The sequence below is a fragment of the Squalius cephalus genome (genome assembly GCF_949319135.1).
Source record: "Squalius cephalus genome assembly, chromosome: 13".
NCBI lineage: Eukaryota > Metazoa > Chordata > Actinopteri > Cypriniformes > Leuciscidae > Squalius > Squalius cephalus.
Window position 1 is genome coordinate 26,869,374 of NC_137134.1, and position 13,113 is coordinate 26,882,486.

The 13,113-nt window shown below is 36.2% G+C and overlaps 1 protein-coding gene across 3 annotated transcripts; it reads left to right on the forward strand.

Annotated features, from left to right (window-relative positions):
- Window positions 1-3,998: 3,998 nt before the first annotated feature.
- On the forward strand, window positions 3,999-13,113 carry LOC307169758 (uncharacterized protein). 3 transcript variants are annotated; one of them, XM_079890558.1, is made up of 20 exons: window positions 4,667-4,851; window positions 5,578-5,875; window positions 6,329-6,443; window positions 6,537-6,614; window positions 8,340-8,535; window positions 8,695-8,864; window positions 8,945-9,046; window positions 9,304-9,536; window positions 9,617-9,795; window positions 9,892-9,982; window positions 10,125-10,269; window positions 10,412-10,611; window positions 10,754-10,871; window positions 10,951-11,042; window positions 11,121-11,232; window positions 11,374-11,460; window positions 11,537-11,719; window positions 11,809-11,961; window positions 12,531-12,720; window positions 12,875-13,113. In XM_079890558.1, the coding sequence occupies exons 2-20, from the start codon at window positions 5,774-5,776 to the stop codon at window positions 12,900-12,902; spliced, it is 2,574 nt and encodes an 857-aa protein (XP_079746684.1). In that variant the 5' UTR covers window positions 4,667-4,851; window positions 5,578-5,773; the 3' UTR covers window positions 12,903-13,113. The 3 variants fall into 3 exon arrangements, with proteins under 3 accessions (XP_079746685.1, XP_079746684.1, XP_079746686.1); XM_079890559.1 differs by having other exon boundaries at window positions 3,999-5,875; XM_079890560.1 differs by lacking the exons at window positions 4,667-4,851; window positions 5,578-5,875; window positions 6,329-6,443; window positions 6,537-6,614 and adding an exon at window positions 7,000-7,084.

Sequence of the window (13,113 nt, forward strand, 5' to 3'; positions counted from 1 at the left end):
AAAACAAATGTTTTTATTTCTAAAGATCCTAAAACATCAGATGTTAAAATATGTTCTTATAGAGCTGTGCACTGTTTGTTTATGGGCAGGTTATGGAGTCAGTAACAGTATATTTTGGCTATGAGTGAGGGCGGCGGTCTGGTAATTCTTTATTAATTACTAATGAGTTCCCTATATTTTCACTTTAGAATACTGTATCAGGTTCTAAGTAATTCCTGAAGAATGATCTAATAATTCTATATTAATTACTAATGAGTTCCCTATATTTTCACTTTAGAATACTGTATCAGGTTCTAAGTAATTCATGAATAATTATCTAATAATTCTTTATTAATTACTAATAAGTTCCCTATATTTTCACTTTAGAATACTGTTTCAGGTTAAAAGTAGCCTAATTCCTGGATAATTATTTGATAGTTCTTTATTAATTACTAATCAGGTTATAAGTAATTCCTGCAGAATTATTTGACAATTATTTATGAATTACTAATAAGCTCCCTTTCAGTTTCCCTCAGTCGTTGCCTCAAATACATGAATTTACTCAATGGCATATGCTAAGGAAAACAGACACACACAGTACTTTACAGGTATATTAAATATAAAAAAACTAATCTGAGGTAAGTTGAGTGGGGTTCTTTTCTGAAGTTGATTTCTTACAAAACACACTCAAAAAACCATACAGGTAAAACCCTCTTTAACATTGTATGCATTTGTTAAAATTGTATTTTCATAATACTGCTTCTATTAATAACATTAGTAAATAGGCTAAGGAAGGTCACAACTCAATGTATAGTTTGTATGACTGTTCATTAGTTACTTCTTAATTATTCTTCTTGAACCTTAATTAGTAGATAATTAATAGTAGTTCTTCAGGCGGTATGACAGAGTTAATTAGTTATTGATTACCTAACTGTTACTTAACACAATCATAAAATTAGTTTACATACTGATTAGTTAACACATCTTCCTTAGTAATAGTGAATAACTAGTTAATGAAGAATTACCTATTAGTTCTTCAATAATTCCTTATAAGTTATGCAGTAAGTAAGATACAGTATTCTAAAGTGTTACCGTTTATGGGTCATTCCAGAATTGGAGGACATTTCATGTCCCACCTATGAAATTTCAAATAATCTATGTATAATATACAAAAAAATGAGTCACTGTGTAAAAAACACTTGTCCTGAAACTATATATAGACTTGAAGATTTTTTTTTTTTTCCTAAATATTAATGAAAATAAAAAAAAGTCTATAGTTCCCACTTAAATGCCATTTTTCTCTTGTCCCACCCTCTAGATGACCAAATTGAATGTTAAATATAACTGTTAAAATACATTTTAAATATCCCTTTTTTTGCATGATTTTGTTTATATATGCCTCTTTTAATTGTTAAAGCATTTTTTTAATTGATATAAATATTTTAAATAATAGAAATGTTGCAATAAAGTTATGTCCCCAACATCGTGCAACCCTGTTACCGAAATATTTAGACTGGCAGAAGAAGAAGAAAAAAAACAGTGAGTGACATGATACACAGGAAATAACATCACTAAGCAGTTTGCCACCAGAATGGGTAGAACAAAGGTATATTCTCTCTTTGATTTTTCATGTTATTATACAATTTTTAGCCTTGATTGAATGTGTCACTCTAACAAATGCAACCCTGTTACACTTATTATCAGAATAAGACAAATTAATTTGAAGGTTTTCTTCTTCTTTTTTACATAAGTAAGTTTGTCCTAAAGACAACAGTTAGAGCTAGCTAAACAGCAAGTTTCTATTCATGAGAAAAAGCTAACATTAGCATTAATTTGCAACCCTGTTACTCACAACCCTGTTACCATAATTAGAGTAACAGGGTTGAATCTCCTTCAGTCCACTCATAAGGGACAATCTATTATCAATAGTTCATGTGACCGGTCTTCATTTAATTTACAAACTAAATATTTAGCATCTTAATTAATAAAAATCAATATTAGAAGAATAAATTAATGAAATATTTAGTGCTGGGAAAAAATGAATCGCGATTAATCGCATCCAAAATAAAAGTTTGTGTTTGCATAATATATGTATGTGTACTGTGTATAATTATTTTGTATATATAAATACACACATATGCATGTATTTATTTAAGAAATATTTGCATGTATATACTGTATATACATTTATACATAATTTATATTATATATACATATAAATAATTTTTATATAAATAAATAAAAATCTTAAATATATACATGCATATGTGTGTATTTATATATACATATATAAAATAATTATACACAGTACACACATATATATTATGCAAACACAAACTTTTATTTTGGATGCGATTAATCGCGATTCATTTTTTCCCAGCACTAGAAATTTTAAAAGAATAATTCCAGAATACAAAATAATGAAAGAAATATAACAAATGATAATAACAAAAGGAGAGAATTTGAGTGAAATATTAACAAATATTAACAAATATAACACCCATTACATTAAGCTAAATAATTAATATAATTTTGATTATAATTTAGCATACATTTCATGTTATTAATGTATTACCCTGTAACTTTTCGCAACCCTGTTACTTAAATTTCAACCCTGTTACCGTATAATTTTTATTAAAATAATAATAAATTACCTTTTTTAGCTCACAGGGGCTTGAGCTATTGTCATTACCGTAGTTTGAAGGATTATATGCATTATGCATTTTAGCAAATACTTGAAAATATATGCTGAAATCAGTCAAATAAAACGTCAAAAGTAAAAAATTTGGCAAAGATGGAACTCAAAAGTTACTGAAATGAATTTAAATCAATTTAAATCAAGTGATATCTAAAATTAAATATTTATATAGAGTGATTGTGACTTTCTATACCTAATGGCAGGAAATTATATTTAAAAAAATCAATAAATATACTTTTTTCGGGTTCCTGAGTATTGGTAACAGGGTTGCATCCAGCACCAAAAAAAAAAAAAAAAAAAGTACTATAAAAAGTGTGCCTTTGATACCTGAGCTGGACGAATCAAATTATTTAATGGTATATTGCCTGTTTTTATGAAATACATAATAAAAAATAGTAAAATAAAGGGCCAATTTTTAAAAATTATGGATGCCTAAATGTCCTCCAATTCTGGAATGACCCATATATTTAAATGATCAAAAACACAAAATTGGTCAATGGACTATTGGTTATTAATCTGTAAGTTTCGAGCGTCAATTTAATGGTGTTATTTCGCAGTGTATCCCCCTACTGGACGCATCAGGAACAACAGCGTATATCTACCGGCTCCAGGTCTGCAGCCTCCCTATATAGAGCAAATGTGCAGTTGCTGCCACTCCATCTCGTCTACTCGTAGGGGTGAATTTACTGCATCCTTTTAAAGCGTCTTCCCATTTGAGAAAAGTCGTGATTCTCAAGTGTTGTAACTCTCTGTTAGTGGGGTTTTTTTTGTGAGTTATATTTACGCTTGTCAATTAGTTTGGTGGGGCGGCAGCGGCTCTCCAGTGAATAATCTCCACTGATCATCTTTATTAGGCTACGTTCTAAATCTGCACAGTTCTAAAAAACATGAAGAGAATGTTACTGGTCTCCCTTTTCTTATTATTCGCGGAAGGTAAGTATTTCGGTTTTATTTTTAGGCATCATCTCTGCGTCGAATGCATGGGAACTGAGTCTGACACGCGTGTTACATTTAGCCTATAAATAATGTGACAAACAAACATATATGTGATCCATATGGATCGTAAATTGGTCATCTCAATCGGTCGTCATCGATTGCTGGAAATTGTGCAAAATTATTCACATTCATGTGCACATGGAGTTACTGTGTTAAGCGGATAATATTTGAGAAAAGCAGTGATTCTCAGTTGTATACAACCCAGTCTCACGGCAGTTCGTGATGTAGTCACGTAATTTAATCTATTTATTCGTGGCAGGGACACGTTAATTTCGTTATTTTCGTAACTCCAGCACGTTTTTTTAACTAATGCATTTCAATTGGATTAATCTTTCGAGCAACCAGCACGATTCTTTCTGCCGTTATTTTCGTAATTTCAGCACGTTTTTTAAACTAATGCATTTCAATTGGATGAATCTTTCGTGCAACCAGCACGACTCTTTCTGCCGTTATTTTCGTAATTTTAGCACGTTTTTTAAACTAATGCATTTCAATTGGATGAATCGTTCGTGAAACAGCACGATTCTTTCTGGAACCCTGGCCTGCAGCGTTGAAATTTGACGTCTTGGGTCAGCACGACCCAAAAAAATATTCAGGGCGAGTCAAATGGCTGCCCCTAGATCATTTTTATCTGGCCCTCCAACTGGTTTTTGATGTTTAAAAACCCTCGCAATCTGATATCAAAGTGCCCTCTGCGCAAAGGTTTAGCGCGTTCATCAGCGGTGAGTTTAACAACGCACACGGTGTGCAACCGCATTCAGCGGTGAGTTTAACAACGCACACGGTGTGCAACCGCATTCAGCGGTGAGTTTAACAACACTCAACTGCAGGTAAACCGGAAATCAGAGGTGAGTTTGACCAAACCAACGCTCAACTGCAGGTCAAACGGCATTAAAAGGTGAGTTTAATAACGCTCCAAGGCGCGTGCAAGTAAGTAGTTTAAGCATTTTCTTGTCATAGGTAAGTTAGGACGCTGACTGCTTTAACTAGAGCATGCTGGATAACGTATTTTTATCGGAGGTTTGCTGATTTTAATAAATATATATATATCATATGCTTCGATTGTGTTCAATTAATCAGTTTTATTTGTATTTTTTAATTATTATTAAATCCTCTAATTAATAACGCTGACGTCACCGAATGGGTCGATCCCAAGGTCCATTGCGATTTTCCACTCGGTAAGTAGAAGAGTTAATTAATAGAGATGGATACTATTCTTACATTTACACATCAAAAACTGTTGAATTAGGACAAGAAGTTGTGTTTAGAAACTTTGTAAGGTGGCCATTTCATTCTTATGACGATAAATGATCGACGACTTTATAGCTTTCTGCACCAAAATATCGATTTTTGCAGGCTAGCAAAGTTAGCTAACGTTACTTAGCTAATTGAATTCAAGTTCATTTTTTCGCATGTAATCATGTAAGGTAGCCTACAATCATAGGGGAATATAAGATTTTCAGTATTACATTAGCCCACAATTATTATCCAACATTATTTATAAATGTTCAGAATGAAGAACGGTGTTGCCAGATTGGTTAGTTTTACAGCCTAACGCATCATTGTTAAAAATCCACGCAAAATTATATAATAAACACCAATATAAATCCATAATAAACTATACAAATTCATAACTACTATTGTGGCGAATCACAATTTTTCAATATGAAATAAAAGATAATAGAGAAAATTGAAAAAAATTCGCTAAAGAAAATAGAGTGAACAGAACCAAGTTCATTTTAGTTTTTTAATTGAGCACTTCAGTGCTCATTTAAAAAAAGGTATATTTAGCTCTGTGCATAACAGGCACAAAAATGTTAGATTTTATCTATTAAGTAATTTCATTGTCTCTGTCCCATTAACTCCCTCCCCGTAAACGAGTGTTTTTTTGTTTTTGTTTTTAGATTCTTCCAACATTACCCACCTACTAGTAGATTACCATTACACCACCACAACCAAAGGCCCTTTTAAGCGCCAACCTCTCTGGATTTGTGCACTGTTTGTCTTTCGGTCTGTCTCTCATTTCTGTCTGTGTCTCTTATCTCTGTCTGTCCATCTCTGTGTCTGTCCTTCTTTTACTGTCTGCCCCTCGTTTCTGTGATGACCACTACAAGTGTCACCGATTGTCAAGATGACAATTACATGGAGGGGAGACGGATGGCTCTTGAAATGAGCTTAGAACATGTTCTGACTGAAGCCAGGGTAGGTGTTTTTTAGGCGTTTACTTTTTTTAAATTAATTTTCAGATGCAATGAAGTAGAGTGCCTACATTGGGTCCTAGTCCTATTCTATGTATTACCACGTACAAAAAAATCCATTGTACCTTAATGGTTGAAGAAATATTTAGGCTATAATAATCACTCTGTAGACTATTATATAAGCCTAGGTACCTCAGACTCATTCAGTCTGTGATTGCTGCTCTCAATTGTCAAACATTTTTATGAAAAGGGTATAGAGTTGGTTTTTACTTTTGAACTCCTTGGTCCAGCCAAACTGAATGCATTGATCAAGGATTCTTTCTTGAAATTGTTTTTCCACCTCAAAATATATAGGGTATAAAGTTTATGATAAGAGTTTTTTTTTTTTTTCATATCCATTGCATCTTTTTAAAAATATATTTAACAGCCTAATCATGATTTTCACTTCAACCCCCAGAAAGAATCCGAGGAGCAGAGGCAAGTTCCCCCTCTGCCAATCCCAAAAAGGGTGTGTTTAGGGCGTGGCAAGCCAAGGGGGAGGCGTGGAGGGCGGCCCAAAGCCTCAGCTACCGGTAATAATAGTAATTGGTTACACATCATTGTCAAGAAATCAAGTTGTGTTGGTGGTCTAACTTGGTTTTATTTCTCTGTGTGCTCTGTTGTAGTTACACACAACCAGATCGGGAACTACCTGCTCACTGAAGATCTTCCTGCAGGCAGTCTTGATCCTCAAGTGGAATTTGGTAAAATATGGTCGAATACATTTGAATTATCTTTAGGTAATTTTCTGAGGCAGTTCTGAAAGCAGGGTTCACCCAAATCCTGGATTTATGTAAAATTCTGGCATAAAATGTTAAAACTCGAAAGCTTGCCAGACCTCCTGTGCCTAGTTAAGGCCTGCTAAGGCATGAATTGGCCTGTGGCGGTATCGGGCGTAGGGGTGGGGGAAAAAATCGATTCTTCGATGCATCGCGATGCGGACGTGGACGATTCTGAATCGATTCACAAATGTCAAAAAATCGATTTTCTAAAAATATATATATATATTTTTTCTAATAACGTAATTTTGACGGAACGCAAAAGGCGGAACTATAAGCGGACGTGCAGTGCGCGGACAGTCTGTGGCGTGCACATAACAGAGACGCGCACATATAACAGACTCATTATGGCTGAGCGCCAAATTCGAACGGCACCTTCTTCGTTAAAAGCTAACGTATGTAAAATTGGCAATTTCATTGTTACCTATTTAGTATTTTTGTATGAGAGCTGCTTTCTGTATTGTTTAGTTTTCACATCAGTACACTGTGTAAACCGATCTGTTATACGTAGTACGTACGTTATACTGCAATGTGTGCAATTTCAGTCACAAAAAGTTACATTTTGACTGTGCTCTCTGCAGATGTTCATTCACTTTTTTTGTATAAGCTGTTTTTGATTGTAGTATACAGCAAACATTTCAAGTCATAACTCTTTATTATTTAGTTGTGTATAAGAGTGGCTTTGTAGGTTACTAATTGAAGCTACAGTAAGTTGTTCAAAAATGTTAATTTTGTCTTCTTAATGATTCAATTGGACAATTCTCTTCTAGAAAGACAAGGTGTTCAGGTGGAGAAAAAACCTTTTCTTTACCTTGACATGTTTCAACTGCAACCTGCAGTCTCCACCTGAACACCTTGGCTTTCTAGAAGAAAATTGTCCAATTTCTACAATATGTTGGTTCTGATCTACTTCCTAAAGGAAATAAGCCTTTCATTTATTTGTTATTGTTTAGTTCAACTTGATGAGTCACAACACAATGTGATGTATTCATTTCTGTGTTCTACAGAACATAAGCTACATACAAATAATTCTGAAGTTATAACTACACGACACAGAAAGTGCTTTGAGTTGTTGTTACTCAATAAAAGAGTTAAGTAATTCAGCAGCTGACTTTTTTTAATACTGCAATCACTTTGTAGTGTATTTTCGTTTACTGTTGTGAAATGGAAAATCAATAATCGCTAATCGAGAATCGTTAATAATCGAAAATCGACTGTAATCGAATCGGGACTTCAATAATTGTAATCGAATCGGGAAATCAGACAGATTAACCACCCCTAATCGGGCGTGGCTTAGCGAAAGGTCAGTTGTAACCACATCAACTGCTTATAAATCATCAAAGCCACAAATTGTGTCCACAATGGCCTGAGTCCTATTATTGAACCACTTTTTTTGGTAGTTTCAATCACACATTTAGTATTTTCAATTTTGTCCCAATGGAATTACGTCTCAATTTTCACGTTAATACAATTTACCCTGATACATGTTTCAAAGTATGCTGAATTTGGCCCTAGTTGGAAAGTTGATTTGGAAAATTTCTGAAATTTATGTTACTGAAAGCATTGGCAATATATTTACCCATTATTATGAAATCATGGGTCTGCATAGAAATGGTCCTTATTCAATTAAATTAATATTTGTCTTTGCAGAAAAAAACATGGAGAGCCTCTCTGCTATGTCTGACTCCCCTGAAATCCAGACGGCATCATCATCATGGGCTTTCAGGCAGCAGCAAGCCTCACAAAGATGGAAGGAGGCAAGGCCATTCCACCTTAAATGCCTCATCCAAACTCAGGATGTTGGCCAACCATCTTGTAGCTATTGCTGCAAGCCTGCAGTTGTTAGGTGAGATCTCATTAATGTTCTTTCATACTTTGTAGGTTTTTAGAGTGCATCACTAATTGATGTCTTCATGTTTCGATAAACTGCATGTTTATGGTGGAGTCAGGGCTGTTTTAAAGTGTTGGTTCAATGACTATATTGGTTCATTGATTTCGTTCCTAGATGCAGAGAGTGTCTGCCAGACCAGTGGTTCTGTGAAACCTGCGATAGCAAGACTCACAGAAGATGGCCACTCCACGATAGGGAGTCTGTCCTTGAGGGCTTTTTTAAAGCTATTCCCCCATCCAAATATTTTGTTAGAGGGGAGGGAGGATACAGCTCACACGACCAAGGTAGGTAATTGCAAAACTCTTTTGTACTCTCATGTAATAAATCTAGTTGGCTAATTTTGTGTTTATCTTTCCTTTGCTAGCTTGTATTTTGCCAACGGTGAGAGTGACTCAAAAATGTCCCTGTGAAGTCCCCAGTATAACTGTGTCCCCGGGCAAAGCAGTCATTTTAATTTCCATCAATGGTAATATTTCTAAACTCTGATCTTTTTTCAATATTCAGCTTTTTCCCTCTTTTTTTGCCTTTGCTTTGCAATGAAAATAATAGTACTTTAAAAACGACAGAATACATCTTGTCATTATGATAAACCAAAAAATATATACTTATTTGAACTATGCTGGTGTGATTCTACTCAAGATGTAGCCCAAGTGTCTTAAGGTGTGCCAGCTGATTGTTTCTAAAAAATCAGGTATTCATGGGTTTGTTTTCTTATTACCCAAGGGCGTTATGACATGCACCAGCCATTGTTTGCATGCCAAACATGCCAGCAGCAGTGGGCTCCAGAGTTCATGGACCTCATAAACAGTGGATACTGGCCAGCTTCTACCAGCTCTTCCACTTTGTATTCCCTCAATCTTTTCAGCAGTGTGAGGGAACTAAAAGTCATCGCTCCGGCACTGTCCAGACAAGCCTTGGCAAAGCTGCTGGAGCACCGTACAAAGTGTGGTGGGCGGGTAAGTGTTCACCATATTATAGAATTCTTTACCATATGTAGACATCTCCAAAGTAACATTTAATATAATGCATCTTTCAGTCAGGACCAGTGTGTGGGGACACTCTGCAGCGCAGCTTCCTCGAATTTTCATATTGTGCTTTTGAGGAAGACAGCATGTCCTGCGGTGCACCTTTCACCTGCCCTGCTTGCACCCCAGACATGCTGGCAATCTCTGTGGATGGCAACAGGAAGCTATACCGGTTTCTCCGAGGCGGAAGGTGATTTTTTTTTTTTTCTTCCAGTATAGATTGATCTGGATTTTTTTATATTTAATATTCAGCATAGATTAATGTTCTGTTTGGTTTCTTCCTCAGCTCCGACTCTTCGTTTTTTGAAGGAGCATTTATTGCAGAAGACACATCTGTGTCAACGTTTGTTGATGTCCTGCATAAAGCTGTGAAACAGGCAGGTGTCAAATTATTTCTTAATATAATTAGTATGCTTTTACAGCCCAGATTGTATTTGCATTGGTGAAAAAACTGCCCTCAGCTTCAAATTACAAGGAGTTTATACAGTATGTTTATAGTGTGTTTCATTTACATCACAGCTACCTGGACAAGGCAGATGTGGGAGCTCCTCGTGGACAGCAGCGAAGGAGACTTCTAGGAGGACCTTCAAGTTGGACGAAGAGGGCATGGAGGTTGTGGTGTGTCGGCATGGTTTCCTCCTTAAAGCGCTCAATATGTTCAGAGGTGAGATTATAATAAATTTTTTGCTGTTAAATGTAACTTTGTATTGTTGTTATTTGTATGCAGCTTATATACCCCTGCTTGGTTGAGTTTCCCATTATAATGTTCTCTTCAGAATGTACAATAATAATTTTTATATCCCTAGGTGAAATCTTTGCCTACCCCATGTATCTGCACAAGGAGTTGATGAGTTTAAAGCCAAGGTTTATCGCCATGGATGTAATGTGTAAATACTGGCCATATTTACACAAATCAGCAAACATCCTTCCTGATCTCCAGGGGCTAACATCAACCAGGCCTTTCCTAAGCGTTATGCACGCTACAGCACATTCCTCTAAGTGTGAGGTATGTTCAGTGTTTATTATGTTTAACTATCATCGGAAAATAAGTCCCTCTGCTGTGCGTCAGGGTCCGGTTCGCCTTGTCGTTACTTATTATCCAATATGATCGGCGGACATTACATTATCCCTTACATGCCTTTTTCTAGATTACATGGAGTGGCAAAAACCAAGAAGGAGCAGGGTCAACTGCAGGGGAGGAAGTTGAACAGGTGAACAGCTACCTCTCCCGCTGTGCCTTAACGGCTAAATACATGTCGAAAGGAGGTAATTGTAGAATTTCTCTTCTAATGTAATTTTTTTATTGCTTATTGCATGATTTTCACTCAACATTTCCTCTCAACAGCACGTGTGGATATGCTTACAATCCATGCTATGGCCTGGAACTACAAAAAATTCACAACACTACATCGGGCATTGTCTGCAAGATATGTGAAGGTGTGTTCTCTGTAAATGGTTTCAATTTGTGGTTATTGTGTAGCTTTGTGTAACTGTATTGTTTAACTGTCGAATTAGACTTGCCAGAGGCTTCAGGAGGAGACTGCAAGTCTAGCAGAGCTTAAAGAAAGCTTGGCTTGCACCGATGAAGCAGTGTGGGTGTCTGATGTGAGGGAATGGGCAGCTGGTGGTAAGTTTGAACCAATAACATGTTTCACTTTGTGCTTCCTCATTGGCGGCGATCATAGATCATGATATTTAAGCTGTCTACTGCTTACTATACTGCATGCCACTATCTCTGTAAGCCTGTTTTTTTGTGTTGTGTTTCCAGATACAACAGGTTCTTCCCTAGAGCAGTCCATTGAGGGACGTTACCTTAACGTGAGGCAGCGGAAGCAGGCTCTATACCGCCAAAATGGTAGAATTCCATTGTCTATAGATAATTGCTCACTGTATTTTTGGTAATTTTTTATACCTTCTGCTTGTCTTTACAGATAGCGGCAAGTTCCGTCACCGCCTGCGGAGAAAAATTGCTGATAGCAAGAGACTGCTATTGAAAGACATAGAGACATATAACAGTCATGAGCCTGCCATGGCAATTGATCTAAATGAAGTGGAGCAGTCACTATCAGGAGACAACCCATCCCCAACATGGCCGTGGGAGGTTCATGGCAGCGGTAAGCGGAGTTTCCTGAGGCATCTGATTTATTTTGTAAAGATTCAAGTCAAAATTGTTATTTATACATTTTCTTTACTTCTGTTGTAGCACAAATCGAAGACAAGTTAAAAATTTTCAACAAAGCCATGCTGAAAATGAGACTGGAGGAGGAAAGGACAATACTTGTTCAGGAGATGGCCCAGCACTGCTCATGGTTGCAGAAGTTGCAGGCAACTCTTAAAAGAAAGACTTCAGAGGAAGGCAAGTTTCATCTTTGTAACCATACCAATCAAACAAGCAAGTAATGGTGATAAGGACACCATACTTTAACTTTACCTAACAATAGACATATCTTACTAGAAAGCAGTTGAAAAACATTACACTGACCATCTAATTTTGATGAGTTATAACAAATATTACAAAGCAAGGTGGGTATGTGCCATCCAGAAACTTGCACTCTGCAAGCGAACAACGTCTTGTGGTGCCATCTTAAAGAGGCTCAAAATCTCTTTCTCAGACCTTTACCATGACTTCCCTGCTGGTGGAATGATCTGCCTATCTCAACCAGAGCTGCTGAGTCCGTAGCCACTATTAAGAAACATCTGAAGATGCATCTTTTTCAAAAGCACTTGATCTAGTATACTAACATTACTCTTCTCTTCAAAAAATAAACCCCAAAACGTTTCTGTACTGCGTTAGATCAAACTGAGAAAGGTCATAGCACTTGTATATTGTTGTCCTACTGTGGGTTTAACTAAAAGCGTCTGCTAAATGAATTAATGTAAATGTATGTCATGGTAATTTGGATGTTTTTCACTTTTCACTTACAGACCAGCAAAACAAGGGCCTTTCCTGTCTCTGCAGAAGACGTCTATCTGAAGTTTCGGATACGTTGAAAGAGGTGCATCTTCAATACAAGGCTGTTTTGGGCCCTCAGGGCTCTGCTATAGAGCTGGAAGAGGAAAATGAAAGTGATTTCAGCAGTCCAGACACCAGTGAAAATGAAGAGGAGGAGTGCAGGTAATGATTATGTGAAAAGTGTCATTTTTTTTAATACCCTTAATTTATGTAACCTGTCAAATTGAGTAAAGATAACATTAATACTACATTTGTTTTCCAGAGTTTGAATAAGGACATGTTTAATGTTTACTCTGTTTGTGTCTGTGTCTCTCAGGGAGGAGCTACCGGGCAGGTGTCTGTAATCGATTGATTGCAGCCTGGGCAGTGTGAGGGACTTTCATGGCTGCTATTCCGCTCCTGTATCACATTGTTTTTCTTTTTGTTCGCCTTTTTGCCATATGACTGATTACGCCACACTTTTATTTCATACCATATCATTTATACTGATTATTGCTTATTTCTCATTTTTCATCTCATATATTTACTGTAATAAATCACTATTTTTTGTATCTT